We start from the raw sequence: 22,017 nt of genomic DNA on the forward strand, positions 1-22,017 counted from the left end.
GAACTCTATTTTCTCAAATTAAAGTTTAAGTGCTCAGGCGACTTTAGTTGAGTAAGTATGTAAGGAAGGAATATATTCTGTAACACATTAAAGTACGATATATGAATAAATGATAAAGCATAGGGGTAGAACATTTTTCTCCCGCTGAAGGGTCACGACCCAACACGTCAAGTGTACTCATTTCCATTACTGTTGCCTGGCTTGCTGAGTTCCTCCAGCATTTTGTGTGTGTTGCTAGCATTACATCCTTTTATATTCTAGCCTTCTCAAAATGAACGATAACATTCCATTTGCTTTCCTAAACATCGATTCAATCTGCAAGTTAACCATTAGGGAATCCTGTCTGAGGTTTCCTAAGTTCCTTTGCACCTTAGATTTTTGAAATTTCTGCTCATTTAGAAAATAGTCTGCACTTTTGTTCCTGCTATCAAAGTGCATGATCATACATTTCCTGATATTGTATTCAATCTGCCACTTCTCTGCCCATTCTAATCTGCTTCCTCAACTCTACCTGCTCCTCCATCTATCTTCATATTGTCTCAAACTTGGCCACAAAGCCATCAATTACATCATTCAAATCATTGACATAAAAAGCAATACCAACACCAACCCCTGTGGAAAACCACTAGTCACCAGCAGCCAGAAAAGGCTCCCTTTATTCCCACTCTGCCTCCTGCCAATCATCAATCCTCTATCCATGCCAGTATTTTTTCTATAATCTCATGGGCTCTTAATTTGATAAGCAGCCTTAGGTGTGGCTCCCTGTCAAAGGACTTCTGAAAATCCAATTACACAACATCAACTGATTCTCCTTTGCCTATCCTATTTGTCAATTCCTCAAAGAATTCCAGGTTTGTCAGGCAAGATTTTTCCTTAAGGAAACCATGCTGACTTTGGCCTATTTTATCTTGTGTCTCTAAGTACCCTGAGACCTCACTCTTAACAATCGACTCTAACACCTTCCCAACTACTGAGGTTAGGCTAACTGGCCTATAATTTTGTTTTTTCTGTCTCACCCTCTTCTTAAAGAGTGGAGTGACATTTGCAATTTTCCAGCCCTCTGGAACCCTGCCAAAAAACGAGTAATTCTTGGAAGATCATTACTGATGCCTTCATAATCTCTTCAGGCACCTCCTTCAGAACCCTGGGGTGCAGTCCATTTGGTTCAGGTAACTTATCTACCTTCAAACTTTTCAGCTTTCCAAGTATCTTCTCCATAGTAATAGCAATTGCACTCACTTCTGCCACCTGACACTTTTGAACTTCCAGCATACTGCTACTGTTTTCCACAGTGAAGATGGATGCAAAATACAAACGGTACTTATTTATTTCATCTGCCATTTCCTGTCCCCCATTACTACCTCTCCAGAATCATTTTCCAGCAGTCCAATATCTAGTTTTGCCTCTCTTTTACATGTTAAGCCTGAAAAAATGTTGGTATCCTCCTTGATATTATTGGCTAGTTTACTTTCATATTTCATCTTTTATCTCCTTATGGCTTGTTTTACTTCTGCTGGCTTTTCAGAGCTTTCCAATCCTCTTTCTTCCCATTAATTTTTGCTCTATTCTATGCCCTCTGTTTCGCTTTTAAGTTCTGTTAGACTTCCCTTGTCAGCCACGGTTGCATTAGCCTGCCTTCAGAATACTTCCTCTCCTTTGGGGTGTATCTACCCTACATCTTCCGAATTTTCCCCCAGAAACTCCAGCCATTGCTGCTCTGTCGTCATGTCTGCTCGTGTTTCCTTCCAATCAACTTTAGCCAGCTCCTCTCTCATGCCTCTATAATTCCATTTACTCAGGATTAAGGAAAACCCCAAGGCATTCTACAAGTATGTCAAGAGCAAGAGGATAAGACGTGAGAGAATAGGACCCATCAAGTGTGACAGTGGAAATGTGTGTACAGAACCAGAGGAGATAGCAGAGATACATAATGTATACTTTGCTTCAGTCTTCACTATGGAAAAGGATCTTGGCGATTATAGGGATGACTTACAGTGGACTGAAAAGCTTGAACATACAGATATTACGAAAGAGGATGTGCTGGAGCTTTTGGAAAGCATCAAGTTGGATAAGTCACCGGGAACGGTCGAGATGTACCCCAGGCCAGTGGGAGCTGAGGGAGGAAATTGCTGAGCCTCTGGTAATGATCTTTGCATCATCAACGGGGACCAGAGAGGTTCCGGAGGACTGGAGGGTTGTTAATGTTGTTCACTTATTCAAGAAAGGGTGTAGAAATAGCCCAGGAAATTATAGACAGGTAAGTCTTATTTCAGTGGTTGGTAAGTTGACGGAGAAGATCCTGAGAGGCAGGATTTATGAACATTTGGAGAGGCATAATATGATTAGGAATAGCCAGCTTGGCTTTGTCAAAGGCAGGTCGTGCCTTACGAGCCTGATTGAATTTTTTGAGGATATGACTAAACACGTTGATGAAGGTACAGCAGTAGATGTAGTGTATATGGATTTCAGCAAGGCATTTGATAAGGTACCCCATGCAAGGCTTATTGAGAAAGTAAGGAGGCATGGCATCCAAGGGGACGTTGCTTTGTGGATCCAAAACTGGCTTGCCCACAGAACGTAAAGAGTGGTTGTAGATGGGGCATATTCTGCATGGAGGTCGGTGACCAGTGGTGTGCCTCAGGGATCTGTTCTGGGACCCCTACTCTCTGTGATTTTTATAAATGACCTGGATGAGGAAGTGGAGGGATGGGTTAGTAAACTTACTGATGACACAAAGGTTGGGGGTGTTGTGGATAGTGTGGAGGGCTGTCAGAGGTTACAGTGGGACATTGATAGAATGCAAAACTGGGCTGAGAAGTGGCAGATGGAGTTCAAACCAGATAAGTGTGAGGTGGTTCATTTTGGTAGGTCAAATATGATGGCAGAATATAGTATTAATGGTAAGATTCTTGGCAGTGTGGAGGATCAGAGGGGTCTTGGGGTCCGAGCCATAGGACACTCAAAGCTGCTGTGCAGGTTGACTCTGTGGTTAAGAAGGCATACGGTGCATTGGCCTTCATCACATCGTAGGATTGAGTTTTGGAGCTGAGAGGTAATGTTGCAGCTATATAGAACCCTGGTCAGGCCCCACTTGGAGTACCGTGCTCATTTCTGGTCACCTCACTACAGGAAGGATGTGGAAATGATAGAAAGGGTGAAGAGGAGATTTACAAGGATGTTGCCTGGATTGGGGGGCATGCCTTATGAGAATAGGCTGCATGAACTCAGCCTTTTCTCCTTGGAGTGACAGAGGATGAGAGGTGACCTGATAGAGGTGTGCAAGATGATGAGAGGCATTGATCAGAATGGCTAGTATGGGAGGACAGTTTTAAGGTGCTTGGAAGTAGGTACAGAGGAGATGTCAGGGTAAGTTTTTTTATGCAGAGAGTGCTGACAGCGTGGAATGGGCTGCCAGCGACGGTGGTGGAGTCAGATACAATAGGGTCTTTTAAGAGACTCCTGGATAGGTACATGGAGCTCAGAAAAATAGAGGGCTATGGGTAACCTTAGGTAATTTCTAAAGTAAAGACATGTTCAGCACAGCTTTGTAGGCCGTAGGGCCTGTATTATGCTGCAGGTTTAATATCTACATGCTCAAGCTTTTCAGTCTGCTGTAAGTCATCCCTACAATCGCCAAGATTCTTTTCCGTAGTGAATACTGAAGCAAAGTACTCATTAAGTACCCCTGCTATCTCCTCCGGTTCCATACACACTTTTCCATTGTCACACTTGATTCGTCCTATTCTCTCACGTCTTATCGTCTTGCTCTTCACATACTTGCTGAATGCCTTGGGGATTTCCTTAATCCTGTCCGCCAAGGCCTTCTCATGGCCCCTTCTGGCTCTCCTAATTTCGTTCTTCTAATGTTATAATCTTCTAGATCTCTAATATTACCTAGTTTTTTGAACCTTTCGTAAGGTCTTCTTTTCTTCTTGACTAGATTTACAACAGGCTTCATACACCACGATTCCTGTAACCTACCATCCTTTCCCTGTCTCATTGGAACGTACCTACGCAGAACCCCACGCAAATATCCCCTGAACATTTGCCACATTTCTTCCGTACATTTCCCTGAGAACATTTCCAATTTATGCTTCCAAGTTCCTGCCTGATAGCCTCATATTTCCCCTCACTCCAATTAAACGCTTTCCTAACTTGTCTGTTCCTATCCCTCTCCAATGCTATGGTAAAGGAGATAGAATTGTGATCACTATCTCCAAAATGCTTTCCCACTGAGAGATCTGACACCTGACCAGGTTCATTTCCCAATACCAGATTAAGTACAGCCTCTCCTCTTGTAGGCTTATCTGCATATTGTATCAAGAAACTTTCCTAAGCACACCTAACAAACTCCACCCCATCTAAACCCCTTGCTCTAGGGAGATGCCAATCAATATTTGGGAAATTAAAATCTCCCACCACAACAACCCTGTTATTATTACACCTTTACAGAATCTGTCTCCCTATCTGCTCCTCGATGTCCCTGTTACTATTGGGTGGTCTATAAAAAACACCCATTACAGTTATTGACCCCTTGCTGTTCCTAACTTCTACCCATAAAGACTCAGTGGACAACCTCTCCATAAATTCCTCCTTTTCTGCAGCCGTGACACTATCTCTGATCAACAGTGCCACGTCCCCACCTCTTTTGCCTCTCTCCCTGTCCTTTCTGAAACATCTAAAGCCTGGCACTCAAAGTAACCATTCCTGCCCGAGCCATCCAAGTCTCTGTAAAGGCCACAACTTCATACCTCCAGGTACTGATCTATACTCTAAGCTCATCTGCTTTGCTCATAATACGCCTTGCATTAAAACAGACACATCTGAAATCATCGGTCTGAGCGCGTCCCTTCTCTATCACCTGCCCATCCTCCCTCTCGCACTATCTCCAAGCTTTCTCTATTTGTGAGCCAACCACCTCTTCCTTCATCACTTCAGTTCGGTTCCCACCCCCCAGCAATTCCAGTTTAAATTTTCCCCAATAGCCTTTGCAAACCTCTCCGCCAGGATAATGGTCCGTCCCCTTGGGATTCAAGTGCAACCTGTCCTTTTTGTACAAGTCACACCTGCCCCAAAAGAGGACCCAATGATCCAGAAATCTGAATCCCTGCCATCTGCTCCAGTCCCTCAGCCAGGCAATTATCCCCCACCTCAGTCCAATCCTATACTCACTCTCACATGGCACAGGCAGTAATCTGAGATTACTGCCTTTATGGTCCTGCTTCTCAAATTCCTTCCTAAACCCGTTTTCCTACCTATGTTTTCAGGACCTCTTCCCTTTTCCTACCTATGTTTTCAGGACCTTCTCCCTTTTCCTACCTACGTCTTTGGTACGAAGATGTACCACGACCTCTGGCTGTTCTCCGTCCCACTTCAAGATATCGTGGACGCGATCACAGACATCCCTGACCCCGGCACCTGGGAGGCAAACTACCATCCATGTTTCTTTCCTGCGTCCACAGAATCGCCAGTCTGACCCCCTAACTATAGTTTCCTATCACTGCTGCCATCCTCTTCCTTTCTCTACCCTTCTGAGCCACAGGGCCAGACTCCGTGCCAGTGGTGCAGCCACTGTTGCTTCCCCCAGGTAGGCCGTCTCCCTCAACAGTACTCAAACAGGAGTACTTATTGTTAAGGGGGACAGCTGCTGGGGTACTCTAGTATCTGCCTCTTGCCCTCCCCTTTCCTGTTACCCACTTATCTGTCTCCCGAGGCCCCTATAGCTCCTCTCTATCACCTCCTCACTCTCCCTGACCAGACAAAGGTCATTGAGCTGCATCTCCAGTTCCCTGACTTGGTCCCTAAGGAGCTGCAGATCAACGCACCTGGCGCAGATGTGGTCATCCGGGAGGCGGGGAGTCAGCTCTTTCTCCCAGTTATTATCTTGATGAATCTTTGTTCTTTAAGAGTTGTCCCAAATAAGCAGCCGCCCTGATTAACGATGACCCAATTAGCTGGAATCCACTGTATTTTAAACAACACAGTATATGTTTATATTGTGTACAATTACACGTATGTCATTAAATCAGGATCCTGAAATTAAATCAGAAATCTTTTACTCTGTTTCTTTGAAGAAAAGATGCAATTCCAAAACAAAACCTAAGCTGAGTTAACAGGTAGAAATTTCTACATCTCCAAAAAATGGAGAAGTTTAATCTGTATTTTTTTTTAAACAGGAGTCAAAGAGATGTAGTTTAATCTTATTTGACAACATATGGGTAATTTTTTATTTCTAAATAAATGCAGTATTTTCTATTCCTCTCTTGAACCATGAGTAGGTTTTGTTTGAATTCCTTTAAGTAACTCCTGTAGGATATTTCAAAAGAAGAGTATTTGTTGAAATTAGTCTTTTGCCACATTTGTTTAGTTACTTGTGTTATCCATTTGCATAAGTCAAACAGCTACCTGGACGATACCTCCTCCCACTCTGTTACTTGTAAAAGCGCTATCACTTCTCTCAATTCGATCGTCTCTGCCACATCTGCTCTCAGGATGAGGCTTTTCATTCCAGAATGAAGGAGATGTCCTCCTTCTTCAAAGAAAGGGGGTTCCCTTCCTCCACCATCGACACTACCTTCAACTGTTTCTCTTCCACTTCACGTGCGCCTGCTCTCACCCCATCCTCCCGCCACCCTACCACGCATAGGGTTCCCCTTGTCCTTACCACCTCACCAGTCTCCAGTCCAGCGCATAATTACATAATTCTCTGAAACTTCCGCCATCACCAATGGGATCCCACCATCAAGCACATCTTTCCCACCCCCCCACTTTCTGCTTTCCAAAGGTATCGCTCCCTACGTAATTCCTGTATTCATTTGTCCCTCCCCACTGATCTCTCTCCAGGCACTCATCCTTGCAAACAGAACAAGTGTGACACCTGCATCTAGCCTCTACACCTCCTCCCTCACTACCATTCAGGCCCCCAACAGTCCTTCCAGGTGAGGCGACACTTCACCTCTGAGTCTGTTGGGGTCATATACTGTGTTTGGTGCTCCTAGTGTGACCTCCTGTATATTGGGAGATTGGGAGACCGCTTCACTGAGCATCTACGCTCCAGCCGCCAGAAAAAGCAGGATCTCCCAGTGGCCACCTATTTTAATTCCCCTTCCTGTTCCTATTCCAATATGCCTATCCATGCTCCCCTCCACTGTCGTGATGAGACAACACTCAGGTTGGAGAAACAACACTTTATATGCCATCTGGGTAGCCTCCAACCTGATAGCATAAACATCAACTTCTCAAACTTCTGGTAATGCCCCCCAGTCTCCTTTTCCCTATCTCACCGTATCTCCTTACCCGCCCATTGCTTCCCTCTGCTGCTCCTCACCCCTTTGCTTTCTTCCATGGCCTTCGCCCTCTTCTATCAGACTCTCCCTTCTCCAGCCCTGTACCTCTTTCACCAATCAACTTCCCAGCTCTTTACTTCCACTCTCCCCCTTCAGGTTTCACATGTCACCCTGTGTTTCTCTCTTCCCTGCCCCACATTTTAAATCTATTCCTCACTTTTTTTTTCCTCCAGTCCTGCCAAAGGGTCTTGGCCCGAAATGTCAGCCGTACTCTTTTCCATAGATGCTGCCTGACCTGTTGAGTCCCTCCAGCATTCTGTGTGTGTTGACTAGATCCCAATGTTACATTATAGTGTCTGGAACAGCAATGTCCTCTGCTGACTCAAGTTTTCATTGTTATCAAGTACAATTCAAATAAGCATCCCGGAATACTGAACATCTTTCAAACACAAATATTTTACTTAAAATTACAAACCTGCAGCCTTGCCTCCAGGGCTTGAACTGTGTGGTGACGGTTCACATCTGCTGTGTTATTAATTTGCACTATTTTGTCTTCGGCAAGCCCAGAGTTAGCCTAAATCACAAAAATATTTTTAAAAAGGATTAGAAGATTGTGGAAGTGGAAATGTCAAGAAATACCCCATTTCCTAATTCTGTGAACCTGCTACACATGCAAACTTATTAAACTGAGTTACTTTTATGCATTAATTCTTCTACGTCATAAGGAATTATGGAAAATTTGAAAGATGCCTTCAGCCCACTTCCATTATATAATACATAATTATGTTCGACAAGAGACAATACTTTAAGTCTTGTGTAACTTATTAAATTCTCAAATGAAAATATTCGAAGGGTCAGTTTTAATAGTTTGCTAATTTGAGTAGCCATCATCATGGCATGGAGTAAATGTTTAAATCTACCACATTTTTGCAACACAGGCGTAGCTCTTTGAACTTTGTGTAAAAATGAAGGGTAGAAGGCAACAGGGAGCTGAAGATTGAGTAAGCTTAATAGAAAATAGCAAAAATATTCTAAAATAAGAGATCTTTAACTTACTCTGTAGCTATATTCGCCGAGGTCAGTCAGTATAAAATCTTTCAGACAATTTTCACTAGTGGAACATCCCCTAGGGAACAATAAAATTTGCTCGGTCCCAATACCCAAGAAATCATCCAACTGTATTGACCATATGTCTTCCCAAACAGCAACAACCTAAAGTAAAATAAAGGTAACTCATATAACTAAATGCATCTTAAATTTCATGCAATTATCCAAGGGACTGCTATTTAAACCAATAAATCACCAACATAAAGCACGTTATTTGAAAAATTGCAGAAATTGTTTTTAAAAAAATCAGTCATTCTTACTTATGGAATCTTAATGTCCAAGGAGTACAAATAACTTGACAAATGTTGTACTGTTCTGGCCAGGCAACTAAATCATTTTACAATGAAGTCACTTTGACTATCATGCCACCCATCTCCACTTTCGGATTCTTTCCTTATTTGGCAAAGATGACAAACAAAACTTTAATACTGTAATGCAATCACAAACGAGAGAAAATCTGCAGGTGCTGGAAATGATCACCAATACAATTTTAGCTTAGTTGAGCTATTACAAAGCATCAATATCATCATGCAATTAAACACATTATATTCAATAAAAGTTAATTTCTCCAAATCCCTACGTGATACAAATAATCTTTAATTGTATTTGTGTTCAGCTTCAGGCGGTCTTTCATAAACAAAAAAAAATTCTGAGGAAGCAACACTAAAAAAAATTGTTATCCAGTGTTATCAAGGCAAAGATTGTCACTTTTTGTTTATCAATGCTTCACTGAATCCCAGTCATAGAATATATATTGTTTTGAACAGCTTAGTTCAGCAAAAATTCATGACACTTTACATTCACACCTATTGCAGTAATTCTTAATTTCTTTGGAAAAGCAACACTCTTCAACAGCAGAAGTTGTCACTGCATTTGTTTAAGCCAGCCTATGAAAAGTTGGTGTGTAGGACCTGCCAGAGACTGAAAACAAACATAATCACGCAACCGTACCTGCCAACTTTCCTTTGAGACAGCACAAACATTTCCACTTCTCGAAGATAAAAGGATGAGATGATTCTCTCTGCCAGTTGTGGCCATTTTTATTTCACAGGCATCTTCAAAAGGAAGCTGACAAACATTCTTGGGGATGCAATTTTCAAACATAATCAGTTGATTTTTGCATGTGATTGCTATAATTGTGGTCTTTAATGGATCCTCGGCATTAACAAAAGGACAATTGAGTATATGTGTAACCACTGTGCTGTAAGCATTTGGAACGAAACGGCGATTGCACATTTGTTTCTTTTTCATGGAATAAGTGATAAATTCACTACCCCAGATCTGTTTATCAGCTTTAGGTACTACAGCTTTATCTTGTTTTATAGGTCTATCCATTTTCCTTGTACCCAGAATAATAACATCTCCATCAGAAAGCTCTCCAATCCATGTAACTGCAGTAAACAAAAGTGGAATGCTTACAATGCCATTAGTTTGCATCGATACATGTAAAACTTGATTGTCACAACTCCAATAAACACTAGGCCCAGTCAAGAGTGTCAGATTCTCTTTCATTTCATAGTCCAGTTCAAAGTCCAAATGATGCTCAATTTTATTTGAATTCTGTAATATTAGTAAAATATATCCAAAGTTAGAACCTTTTTTATGCTTCTTTAGCAAGATACAAGGAAAATGTTGTCCTGTTCTTGAATCAATAGTGCAACTACAGGCAACAATTTGTGAATTGGAACTTTTTTTATCTGTGGCATATTTCCCTGCAAATTTGTTCATCCATTTCCCGGATTCTGAATTAAACACCATTCTTCTGAACTTCAGTATGCAAACATTTTTCCCACTGGGATGTTTTTCCTTGGATACAATAAAAGAGATCACCTCTCCATTTAAAGTTGTTACATTTACATTCTTTTTAATGGATTCCAGCTCCATTGTAAATATGACTTTGTTTTAAAACTTGAACAGATCTGGACTTGGAGATGAAAATTACAATTACCAAAACAAGTTCTTCAATGATGTTGTAGTGTGGTTTAATTTCAGGTTCATTCTGAAATGCTATAAATGATTTTTGTACAGCAGACTCAGCTTTGATAGCACATTATTCGTAATACTTCTTTAGCAAAAACAACATGCATCATCTCAAAAGTATATGGTAAATTCCTTGGTGGGTAGATAACAACACCATATTTATGACATTGGAACTATTCTTCAATGAATGTTATGATATTCCATTCTGGATATTGTTGCCACAATTCAGCAGACACAAACATGCATCAATATCTTAGGATCTTGTTCTGCACATACAGCACACCATCTTTGGACTGTGGGGAACTTCATTTCAGAGACATGATGAGATATAAGCAGGGTAGTCATTTCAGAATATTATTTCCAAACTGTGGAAGTGGCACTTTGGTACATCACCTGCAACAAATGGAGATATAACTAATTCAGGCACCACCAAATGTACAATGTTGTATGGTCGGCTACCTATCACAATCAACCTCTTCCATGTCCCTGAGCTTAAATATGACCCCCAATCCAGCTGTTGGTTGACAGGCTTTATGCTTCTAGATCAGAGGTTCCCAAACTGGGGACCACAGATCCTTTGCTTAATGGTATTGGTCCATGGCATGAAAAGAAAGGTCGGAAACCCCTGCTATAGGCTGTCTGAGTATACTACAGCCCTGCTATTCCAGTCAAACTTATATTCAGTTAGGAACACCCTTGTTCAAGTCAGACCAGCAATATCTATTAAATGTAGAGTGCAAGTCAGCCAGAAAAATCTGAGCCATGTATCTGGCTTGTGCCTCGATTTAAAACAACCGTGATTTTTCTATTTCATAAAATAGTTGTGTTGCTGCGTAACAAAGGTACCTCGGCTGGTTTTATGATTTTTAAAGAATGGAGGTTTACTGTCAGGGTGGCTATGTCTGGATTCCAGATGCTGGTCTTGTGAAAGATAGAGATTCAACACAAACAACGCCCCCCCCCCCCCCACCACCACCAACCTACCTCCTGACTATGTACCCTGTGGATGCCACCTACCCTCGATCCTGCACCTGAAGGACTCTGCCAAACTTACATCGACTTGGGAAGACTCCTATCTACACCCTATTCCTGTATCCAGTGAATCTCACATACCCTGACCCGAACTTCGTGATCCCTCCCCCCACCGACCCGAAGCCCAGTGATCCCTACCACCCCTCGACCCCGTAAACCCTCCTGTTCACTGAGCCTGTATTCAGTGACCTGCTTGCACCCTGCCCTTTAACACTGTGATCCCTCCCACCTGTCCCATCACATTCTACCTATTAACCCAGGTGCACTGTCCCTGCACCCAGTTTCCCTCTGATCTTGTACCCAGTAATCTCTCCCACTCTCTCACCCTACACCTGGAAACACACCTGCCACCCCTGACCCTGTACCTATATAATCCACCTGCCCACGGTAACTTATCTGTACCTGATCCTGCACCCGATGATCCATCCACTTCTAACCCAGCACCCTACCCTCTGACTCTGTACCTGGTAATCCAATTGCCCTCTGACCCTGCACCCAGTGACCCAACCGTCCCCTGTCCCCGAACCCAGTAACCCACCCATCCCATCTCCTGTCCCCGAACCCGCTGACCCACCAGTGCCCTGTCCCTGAAGCTTTTATAGATATGTGAAAAGAAAAAGATTGGTTAAGACAAATGTAGGTCCCCTACAGACAGAAACAGGAAAATTGATTATGGGGAGCAAGGACATGGCAGACCAATTGAATAACTACTTTGGTTCTGTCTTCACTAAGGAGGACATAAATAATCTTCTGAAAATAGTAGGGGACTGAGGGTCTAGTGAGATGGAGGAAGTGAGGGAAATACATGGTAGTAGGGAAGTGGTGTTAGGTAAATTGAAGGAATTAAAAACAGATAAATCCCTAGAGCCAGATGGTCTGCATCCCAGAGTGCTTAAGGAAGTAGCCCAAGAAATAGTGGATGCATTAGTGATAATTTTTCAAAACTCTTTAGATTCTGGACTAGTTCCTGAGGATTGGAGGGTGGCTAATGTAACCCCGCTTTTTGAAAAAAAGGAGGGAGAAACCAGGAAATTATAGACCGGTTAGCCTGACATCGGTGGTGGGGAAAATGCTAGAGTCAGTTATCAAAGATGTGATAACAGCACATTTGGAAAGCGGCAAAATCATCGGACAAAGTCAGCATGGATTTGTGAAAGGAAAATCATGTCTGATGAATGTCACAGAATTTTTTGAGGATGTAACTAGTAGATTGGATAGGGGAGAACCAGTGGATATGGTATATTTGGATTTTCAAAAGGCTTTTGACAAGGTCCCACACAGATTAGTGTGCAAACTTAAAACACACGGTATTGGGGGTATGGTATTGACGTGGTAGAGAATTGGTTGGCAGACAGGAAGCATAGGGTGGGAATAAACGGCACCTTTTCAGAATGGCAGGCAGTGACTAGTGGGGTACCGCAAGGCTCAGTGCTGGGACCCCAGTTGTTTACAACAGCGGTTCCCAACCACCAGGCAGCGGACCGGCACCGGGCCGCAAAGCATGTGCTGTCAGGCCGTGACGAAACAATATGAGTCAGCTGCACCTTTTCCTCATTCCCTGTCACGCACTGTTGAACTTGAACATAGGGTTGCCAGCTGTCCCATATTTGCCGGGACATCCCGTATATTGAGCTAAATTGGTTTGTCCCATACGGGACCGCCCTTGTCCCATATTTCCCCCGCTAAGGTAGAGTGTTCCTATGAAACCATTCGTGCCGAAATGGCGTGAAGTGAAGAAGCAATTACCATTAATTTATATGGGAAAAATTTTTAAGCGTTCCCAGACCCAAAAAATAACCTAACAAATTATACCAAATAACACATAACACTTAAAATAACTAACACTAACATATAGTAAAAATGGGAATGATATGATAAATACACAACCTATATAAAGTAGAAATAATGTATGTACAGTATAGTCGGGAACATGAAGGCAAAACCGATTTGTGGGGAAAAATCGGCACGTACGCGCATGCGCACACAGGTGCCCGCACAAGGCTTCATGGTCATTGTAGTCTTTCTGGGGTAAAGTGCCCAGCATTTGACTGCTACTTTTATCCCTTATTTGGGAGTGAGAAAGTTGGCGACCCTAACTGTAAAAGACATGTTGAGGTGAGTTTAACCCTACTTGAACACTCCCCCCCCCCCCGCCCCCCGGGGCAGCCGGTCCGCAAGAATATTGTCAATATTACACCAGTCCATGGGCCAAAGGTTGGGGACCTCTGGTTTGCAATATATATTAATGACTTAAATGAGGGAATTAAATGCAGCATCTCCAAGTTTGCGGACGACACGAAGCTGGGCGGCAGTGTTAGCTGTGAGGAGGATGCAGGGTGACTTGGATAGGTTAGGTGAGTAGGCAAATTCATGGCAGATGCAATTTAATGTGGATAAATGTGAGGTTATCCACTTTCGTGGCAAAAACAGGAAAACAGATTATTATCTGAATGGTGGCCAATTAAAAAAAGGGGAGGTGCAACGAAACCGGGGTGTCATTGTACACGTTATTGAAAGTGGACATACAGGTACAGCAGGCAGTGAAAAAGGCGAATGGTATGCTGGCATTCATAGCAAGAGGATTCGAGTACAGGAGCAGGGAGGTACTACTGCAGTTGTACAAGGCCTTGGTGAGACCACACCTGGAGTATTGTGTGTAGCTTTTGTCCCCTAATCTGAGGAAAGACATCCTTGCCATAGAGGAAGTACAAAGAAGGTTGACCAGATTGATTCCTGGGATGGCAGGACTTTCATATGAAGAAAGACTGGATGAACTAGGCTTATACTTCCTGGAATTTAGAAGATTGAGGGGGGATCTTATTGAAACGTATAAAATTCTAAAGGGATTGGACAGGCTAGATGCAGGAAGATTGTTCCCGATGTTGGGGAAGTCCAGAACGAGGGGCCACAGTTTGAGGATAAAAGGGAAGCCTTTTAAGACCGAGATGAGAAAAAAAACTTCTTCACACAGAGAGTGGTGAATCTGTGGAATTCTCTGCCACAGGAAACAGTTGAGGCTAGTTCATTGGCTATATTTAAGAAGGAGTTAGATGTGGCCTTTGTGGCTAAAGGGATTCAGGGACTATGGAGAGAAAGCAGGTACAGGGTTCTGAGTTGGATGATCAGCCATGATCATACTGAATGGTGGTGCAGGCTCGAAGGGCCAAATGGCCTACTCCTGCATCTATTTTCTAGTTTCTATGAACCCGCTGACCCACCAGTGCCCTGTCCCCGAACCCGCTGACCCACCAGTCATCTGTCTCTGTCCCCGAACCCGCTGACCCACCCGTCGCCTGTCCCCGAACCCGCTGACCCACCCGTCCCGTCTCTGTCCCCGAACCCGCTGACCCACCCGTCCCGTCTCTGTCCCCGAACCCGCTGACCCACCCGTCCCGTCTCTGTCCCCGAACCCGCTGACCCACCCGTCCCGTCTCTGTCCCCGAACCCGCTGACCCACCTGTCCCCTGTCTCTGTCCCCGAGCCCGCTGACCCACCCGTCCCGTCTCTGTCCCCGAGCCCGCTGACCCAGCCGTACCGTCTCTGCCCCCGAACCCGCTGACCCACCCGTCCCGTCTCTGTCCCCGAACCCACTGACCCACCCGTCCCGTCTCTGTCCCCGAACCCGCTGACCCACCCATCCCCTGTCCCCGAACCCGCTGACCCACCCATCCCGTCCCCGAACCCGCTGACCCACCCATCCCGTCCCCGAACCCGCTGACCCACACGTCCCATCTCTGTCCCCGAACCCGCTGACCCACCCGTCCCGTCTCTGTCCCCGAACCCGCTGACCCACCCGTCCCCTGTCCCCGAACCCGCTGACCCACCCGTCCCCTGTCTCTCTGTCCCTGATCCCGCTGACCCACCCGTCCCCTGTCTCTGTCCCTGATCCCGCTGACCCACCCGTCCCCTGTCTCTGTCCCCGAACCCGCTGACCCACCCGTCCCCTGTCTCTGTCCCCGAACCCGCTGACCCACCCGTCCCCTGTCCCCGAACCCGCTGACCCACCCGTCCCCTTGTCCCTGAACCCACTGACCCACCCGTCCCCTGTCTCTGTCCCCGAACCCGCTGACCCACCCGTCCCCTGTCCCTGAACCCGCTGACCCACCCGTGCCCTGTCCCCGAATGCAGCGCTCTTTCTGGCCTTCACGGAACCCTCTCGGCCGCGCTTTCCCGTCCGGTTGGAAGTGCGAGGGGGTGGGGCGGAACGGAACGCCAGCGAGAGGCCGTCCACAAAATGAAGCGGGTGACCAGCTTACCTCTCCTTCCTGGCCCGCCACTTTCCAGTTGGCGCGCGGCCCCTCGCGACGGTGAGGCTGAGCGGTGCACGAGGTGAGAGGTCAGGCCGCTCACGTGACTGAGCCTGGAGCGCGCTGTGATGGCTGCCGATCGGCTGCCGGTGAGAGCGGTGTCGGGGTACGGTGAGGTGGTCGGTATTGAGGGCTCGCGGGTAGCCGTTTTCTTACTAACCACTTGTGTTCTTGTCTTTTCCAGGACAAAGAGAAGTTAATAAGCGAAACGAGGCAGCGCTTTACGAGCGAGTATTTACAAGGTACCGTGCATGTTGCGTATGTGGGTAGTACTGGTGTTGAATCTGAGCTCTCATCCCAGTTTATCTCTGTGCGCTCGACATAATTCGTATTTCTACGTGCTCGCCTCCTCCCCGTTCAATTCTCCGTAGTGTTGAGTGAGTGCTGTTTGGGTGAGTGGGCAGGGCTGGCTGAGAATTGCTTTCTCTTAGTGGAAATGTGCAGCTGTATGTACCTGGGGTTACTGGTTAACCCTGTTTGTGTTTTCAGCTGCACCTTCCTTCAGTCACCTTTCTGGGGGCAACTGCAGAAATATTGAGAGCTCTTCTCTAATTGCCACTTTCTATGTAAATATATGCAAATTCTCAGCCTGTATAAATAAATTCCAAGCAATCCCCTAGTATGTCATCTGACTGAGTAAAATTATTAAAACCGACGGTAACGTGTCACAAAATGTTTTCTTCAATTTCTGCTTGTGTGTTAGTGTGACAAGCTTGTCAGGCCAGTTGTAACTTTTTTTGAAAATTGAATAATTTAAGACCATAAGACATAGGAACAGAATTGGACCGTTTGGTCTATTGAGGCTGCTCTGCCATCCAATCATGGCTGATTTATTTTCCTTCTCAACCCCTTTTTCCTGTTTCTCCCCATAACCTTTGGCCAAGAATTTACCAACCTTTGCTTTAAATATAGCTATTGACAGTCTCCACAGCTGTCTGTGGCAATGAATACCACAAACTCACCACTGTGGATAAAGAATTTTTTTTTTCTCTGCAGTAAAGGGACACCCTTCTATTCTGAGGCTGTGCACTTGGGTCCTAAACTCTCCCATTATTGGAAACATTTTCTCCATGTCCACTATATCTATGCCTTTTTATTAGGACTTGAAAGATCTTGAAATATTTGCACATCTCTAACAATATTTTAATGTGTAAATTAGTATTTTGTTGTTTCAGGAGCATCTATGTCTATTAGTTGTGGTGGTGGATACATTTCCTTTATTTGTGGTCAACTGCAAACTGTATATAATGTCAAAATCCAATGCTTCTGCTTCTGCTAACATAATGACAACTTGTGACCTAAGTGCCCTATTTTATCCTGGGTTCATAGCTTCCACAGATTCAAGTTTGACTTTTGTATTGACATTCTGATATATATTTTGGAATGGTTGATATTCAGCTGAAAGTTATTCCCTTCTCAGTTGTCATTAAAGTAATGGAAAGAATGGCTGACTGTCTTTTGGAGTGGTTTATTACTGCCCCGACAGCCTTGTACAGCCATGATCCAAACTCAAATGAAGGAACAGAGTTCTGAGTACAAGGTAAAAATGGCTGTAAATCAAAATAACATTCGATTGATTACAGAAATTATTAGGCTTCAAGACAAATGCCTTTGGGTAGAGTCATAATTTGAATTAAGTGAGAAAGTTATAGTTGTGGGGGGGGGGCGGGAGTCAATCAGCAGAGCTGCAGGAATCCCCTAGGACTGTGTCCTGGACCCAAACACCTTCAGCTGCTTTATCAATGATATTTCTTTGATGGTAAAATCAGAAGTGGTGATACAGATCCACAATCCCTTATCCGAAATTCTGAAATCCAAAAAGCTCCAAAAACCGAAGTTTTCTTCATGGAGTGTGGAGCGTGTCGTAACGAGGCTTGTTTGGCGTGCCAACAGCAGACGTCACTCAGGTGTGACGTGGCAGCACTAGCAGAGGCTGCCAGATGTCAGTTGTGGCTCAGTGCTTGTACTGGTTATGCGTGCATTTGCTGTTTGCTGATATTTTGTGTTCACTGTTGACTTTGTGTTTACTTCTACTGTGAAAATGTCAAAAAGAGCTGCAGATACCCCTATGGGTAACAATGAGAAAAAGAGAAGGAAGCATCTATCATTATCAATAACGCAGAAAGTGGAGTTATTGCAGAAGCTTGATCGTGGTATGTCTGTGCGGCGTCTTACTAAAGAATATGGTGTCAGAACTACTACTGTATATAATTTAAAGAAACAGAAAGACAAGTTTCTGAAGTTTTATAGTGACAGTGACGACCATAAACTAATGAAAAATAGGAGAACACTGCATAGGGCAAAAAATGAAGATCTTGACCATGTGTTGATTGATTGGATTAGACAACGAAGAGATTATGGCAGTTTACTGAGTTAAAGAGAGATTGCTTAGACATAAACCTATGTTAATGAGACAGATGACACTTAAAGTCTTTAAAAACCGTAGTGCTGCTTCATAACTTGAGAATCCTGTAAGTATTTAGCTTTGTTTGCCAGACGTAATGCAACTTAACTGGAGGTACTTGTATGTACTTAGCTTAGTTTGAACCTGTATATGTCCTAGAATATTTACGTTCTACATTTATTCCAATAAGTCATTTACCATGTCATTCCCTACTCCTCCCTCCCCTTTCTAGATCTTTCTTTCTCTGTCTCTGGAGACAGCTTATCCACTGATGTCTACTATAAGCCTACTGACTCTCACAGCTATCTGGACTATTCCTCTTCTCACCCTGTCTCTTGCAAAAACGCCATCCCCTTCTCGCAATTCCTCCGTCTCAGCCGCATCTGCTCTCAGGATGAGGCTTTTCATTCCAGGACGAGGGAGATGTCTTCCTTTTTTAAAGAAAGGGGCTTCCCTTCCTCCACTATCAACTCTGCTCTTAAACGCATCTCCCCCATTTCACGTACACCTGCTCTCACTCCATCCTCCCGCCACCCCACTAGGAATAGGGTTCCCCTGGTCCTCACCTACCACCCCACCAGCCTCCGGGTCCAACATATTATTCTCCGTAACTTCCGCCACCTCCAACGGGATCCCACCACTAAGCACATCTTTCCCTCCCCCGCTTTCTCTGCATTCCGCAGGGATCGCTCCCTACGCAACTCCCTTGTCCATTCGTTCCCCCCATCCCTCCCCACTGATCTCCCTCCTGGCACTTATCCGTGTTAGCGGAACAAGTGCTACACATGCCTTTACACTTCCTCCCTTACCACCGTTCAGGGCCCCAAACAGTCCTTCCAGGTGAGGCAACACTTCACCTGTGAGTCGGCTGGGGTGATATACTGCGTCCGGTGCTCCCGATGTGGCCTTTTATATATTGGCGAGACCCGACGCAGACTGGGAGACGGTTTTGCTGAACATCTACGCTCTGTCCGCCAGAGAAAGCAGGATCTCCCAGTGGCCACACATTTTAATTCCACATCCCATTCCCATTCTGACATGTCTATCCACGGCCTCCTCTACTGTAAAGATGAAGCCACACTCAGGTTGGAGGAACAACACCTTATATTCCGTCTGGGTAGCCTCCAACCTGATGGCATGAAAATCGACTTCTCTAACTTCCGCTAATGCCCCACCTCCCCCTCGTACCCCATCTGTTACTTATTTTTATACACACATTCTTTCTCTCACTCTACTTTTTCTCCCTCTGTCCCTCTGAATATACCTCTTGCCCATCCTCTGGGTCCCCCCCTCACCTGTCTTTCTTCCCGGACCTCCTGTCCCATGATCCTCTCGTATCCCTTTTGCCTATCACCTGTCCAGCTCTTGGCTCCATCCCTCCCCCTCCTGTCTTCTCCTATCATTTTGGATCTCCCCCTCCCCCTCCAACTTTCAAATCCCTTACTCACTCTTCCTTCAGTTAGTCCTGACGAAGGGTCTCAGCCTGAAACGTCGACTGCACCTCTTCCTAGAGATGCTGCCTGGCCTGCTGCGTTCACCAGCAACTTTTATGTGTGTTGCTAGTCATTTACCATGTCTTTGATTCGGTTTGTTTGAAGCTGTATATTTTTATGTTTTATTGAATGTTTTTGTTGGAAATAAAATATGCTAGTGTATTTATGGTCTATAATTATCCCACTATTTCATTTATCAGTATATTACTCTAAATAAACTGTAATAGTATTTGTAAAAGAGTGCGGATCGGGAAAACCCAGAAGTTCTCTCTCCAGCACTGGTTGTTTGAGCATGTACAGACTTCTTCTCTTGTCATTATTCCCTAAACAATACAGTATACCAACTATTTACATAGCATTTACATTGTATTAGGTATTATAAGTAATCTAGAGATGATTTAAAGTATACGGGAGGATGTGCGTAGGTCCGGAGCTCCCCCACACCGAGACGGATTAATTATCAATATAATTATTAATTTTCTGAAATCCGAAAAATTCTGAATTCCGAAATGCAACTGGCCCCAGGGATTTTGGGTAAGGGATTGTGGACCTGTATAAGCTGATTGCAGTATGTTCGATTCTATTTGCAACTCCTCAGGAAATGAATTAGTCTGTGCCTGCATGCAGTAAAAGCTGAATGACGGATGTGAGAATGAATTCCAGTGGCATGCATTCTTCATGGGCAGGTAATGACAGTCACTAACAAGAGGGCCTGACACTGACCTCGGATATTCAATAGCATTGCCAGTGTGAATTCCCTCACTATCAAAATCCTCAGAATCTGGTTTATTATCAGTGCTATACATCATGATATTAATTGCTTTGCGGCAGCAATATGGAAATTAATGAGAGCGAAACAGCAGCAAAATAATGTAGTTGATGGTGTGGAGGGTAGTGCTTGTGATGGAGCTGCCTGAGTCTGCCACTCTTTGCAGCTTTGTCGATCCCGTGCCTTGAAGCCTCCATACCAGACGGAATGCTCCCCATGGTACATCTGTAGGCATATGCTAGAATCTTTGGTATTATACCAATTCTCTTCAGACATCTAATGAAGCCTTGCTACTGGTGTGCCTCCCTCATGATGCATTGATTTGTGGGCCCTGGATAGATCCTCTGAGATGTTGACACACGGGAATTGAAGTTGCTCACCCTTTCCACAACTGACCCCCACTTCCCCTTACTGAAGTCTGTAATCAATTCCTTGGTCTTATTGGCGTTGAGCGCAAGGTTGTTGTTGTGACATGGTTGAACCGACTGACCTGTCTCATTTCTGGTCATCATTGATTTGGACACCTAAGTGGATTAGCCACATTTAGTTAGTGACTGACACCCCAGATCTTTTCCTCTGTCTACAAGGCCTGAGTCAACAGTGTGATGGTGTACTTTCCACCTGCCTGGATGGGTGCAGTGCAAACAGCTCGTATGTCAATGCAGACTATTTGATTGGCATCTCTCAAACATTAATTTCTTACTGCCACCATACTGTGGCTGTAGTGTGAACAGCTGTAAAAAATTATCTGCAGTTACTTATTCAGGCAACTGCTAACAGCACCTCTCAGATCCATGGTACCTACCACCAAGAAGAACAGGGGCAGTGAGATTGGTGAACATATTTTGCCAAGCTTCATAGATTTATAATTATTCTTCATGAATTAGTTTCCATTGAATTCAGATTATTTTGGCTTAATTTCTTTGGATTAATTTGTTTATTTATTTATCGAGCCACACCGCTAGCAATTCCCTCCAATTTAATCTGAGTTTAATCACAATTTACATAGTCATAGTCATACTTTATTGATCCTGAGGGAAGTTGGTTTTCGTTAGTTGCACCATAAATAATTAAATAGTAATAAACCATAAATAATTAAATAGTAATATGTAAATTATGCCAGGAAATAAATCCAGGACCAGCCTATTGGCTCAGGGTGTCTGACCCTCCAAGGGAGGAGATGTAAAGTTTGATGGCCACAGGCAGGAATGATTTCCTATGACGCTCAGTGTTGTATCTCGGTGGAATGAGTCTCTGGCTGAATGTACTCCTGTGTCCAACCAGTCCATTACGTAGTGGATGGGAGAATGACCAATTAACCTACCAACCAGTAAGTCTTTAGACTGGGAAGAAACCGGAGCACTCGGAGAAAACATACAAACTCCTTAGGGGTAGCAATGAGAATTGAACATGGGTTGCTTGTACTATAAAGCATTGTGCTAATCACTATGCTACAGTGCTGCTCCATTACCTTGGCCTCCAGTACAATAACTTAACCATTGCCTTACTGTACCCCTAAACCTAAGGGCCACCAATTATTACTTTGAAAATGTGCCATTGTATTTGTGATTGTTATCATTCTAATCAGTTACTGCTATTTCTTTGCCATTGGCATCTTGCTCAACATTGGTTAATAACC

The 22,017-nt window shown here is 44.3% G+C and overlaps 2 protein-coding genes across 4 annotated transcripts in view; one reads left to right on the forward strand and one right to left on the reverse strand.

Moving 5' to 3' along the window:
• The window catches only part of fancb (FA complementation group B), a 31,340-nt gene extending 15,594 nt beyond the window's left edge, over window positions 1–15,746 (reverse strand). Inside the window, exons 1-4 of one of the 2 annotated variants that reach the window (XM_063051031.1) lie at window positions 15,662–15,746; window positions 9,345–10,766; window positions 8,343–8,498; window positions 7,762–7,860 (exon numbers count right to left, since the gene is read on the reverse strand). In XM_063051031.1, the coding sequence (XP_062907101.1) occupies window positions 7,762–7,860; window positions 8,343–8,498; window positions 9,345–10,277 (1,188 nt within the window). In that variant the 5' untranslated portion in view covers window positions 10,278–10,766; window positions 15,662–15,746. Of the gene's footprint in view, window positions 1–7,761; window positions 7,861–8,342; window positions 8,499–9,344; window positions 10,767–15,510; window positions 15,607–15,661 lie in introns of those variants that run through there. The other variant, XM_063051032.1, reaches the window with a different exon arrangement.
• mospd2 (motile sperm domain containing 2) overlaps window positions 15,717–22,017 on the forward strand; it is a 129,925-nt gene continuing 123,624 nt past the window's right edge. The window contains exons 1-2 of one of the 2 annotated variants that reach the window (XM_063051034.1): window positions 15,717–15,734; window positions 15,897–15,954. Coding sequence is in view for 1 of the 2 variants with exons in the window: in XM_063051033.1 (XP_062907103.1) it covers window positions 15,781–15,801; window positions 15,897–15,954 (79 nt within the window). In the remaining variant the exon portion in view is untranslated. Of the gene's footprint in view, window positions 15,802–15,896; window positions 15,955–22,017 lie in introns of both variants that reach the window. The other variant, XM_063051033.1, reaches the window with a different exon arrangement.

The sequence above is a fragment of the Mobula hypostoma genome, chromosome 6 (assembly GCF_963921235.1).
Source record: "Mobula hypostoma chromosome 6, sMobHyp1.1, whole genome shotgun sequence".
NCBI classification, from domain to species: Eukaryota; Metazoa; Chordata; class Chondrichthyes; order Myliobatiformes; family Myliobatidae; genus Mobula; species Mobula hypostoma.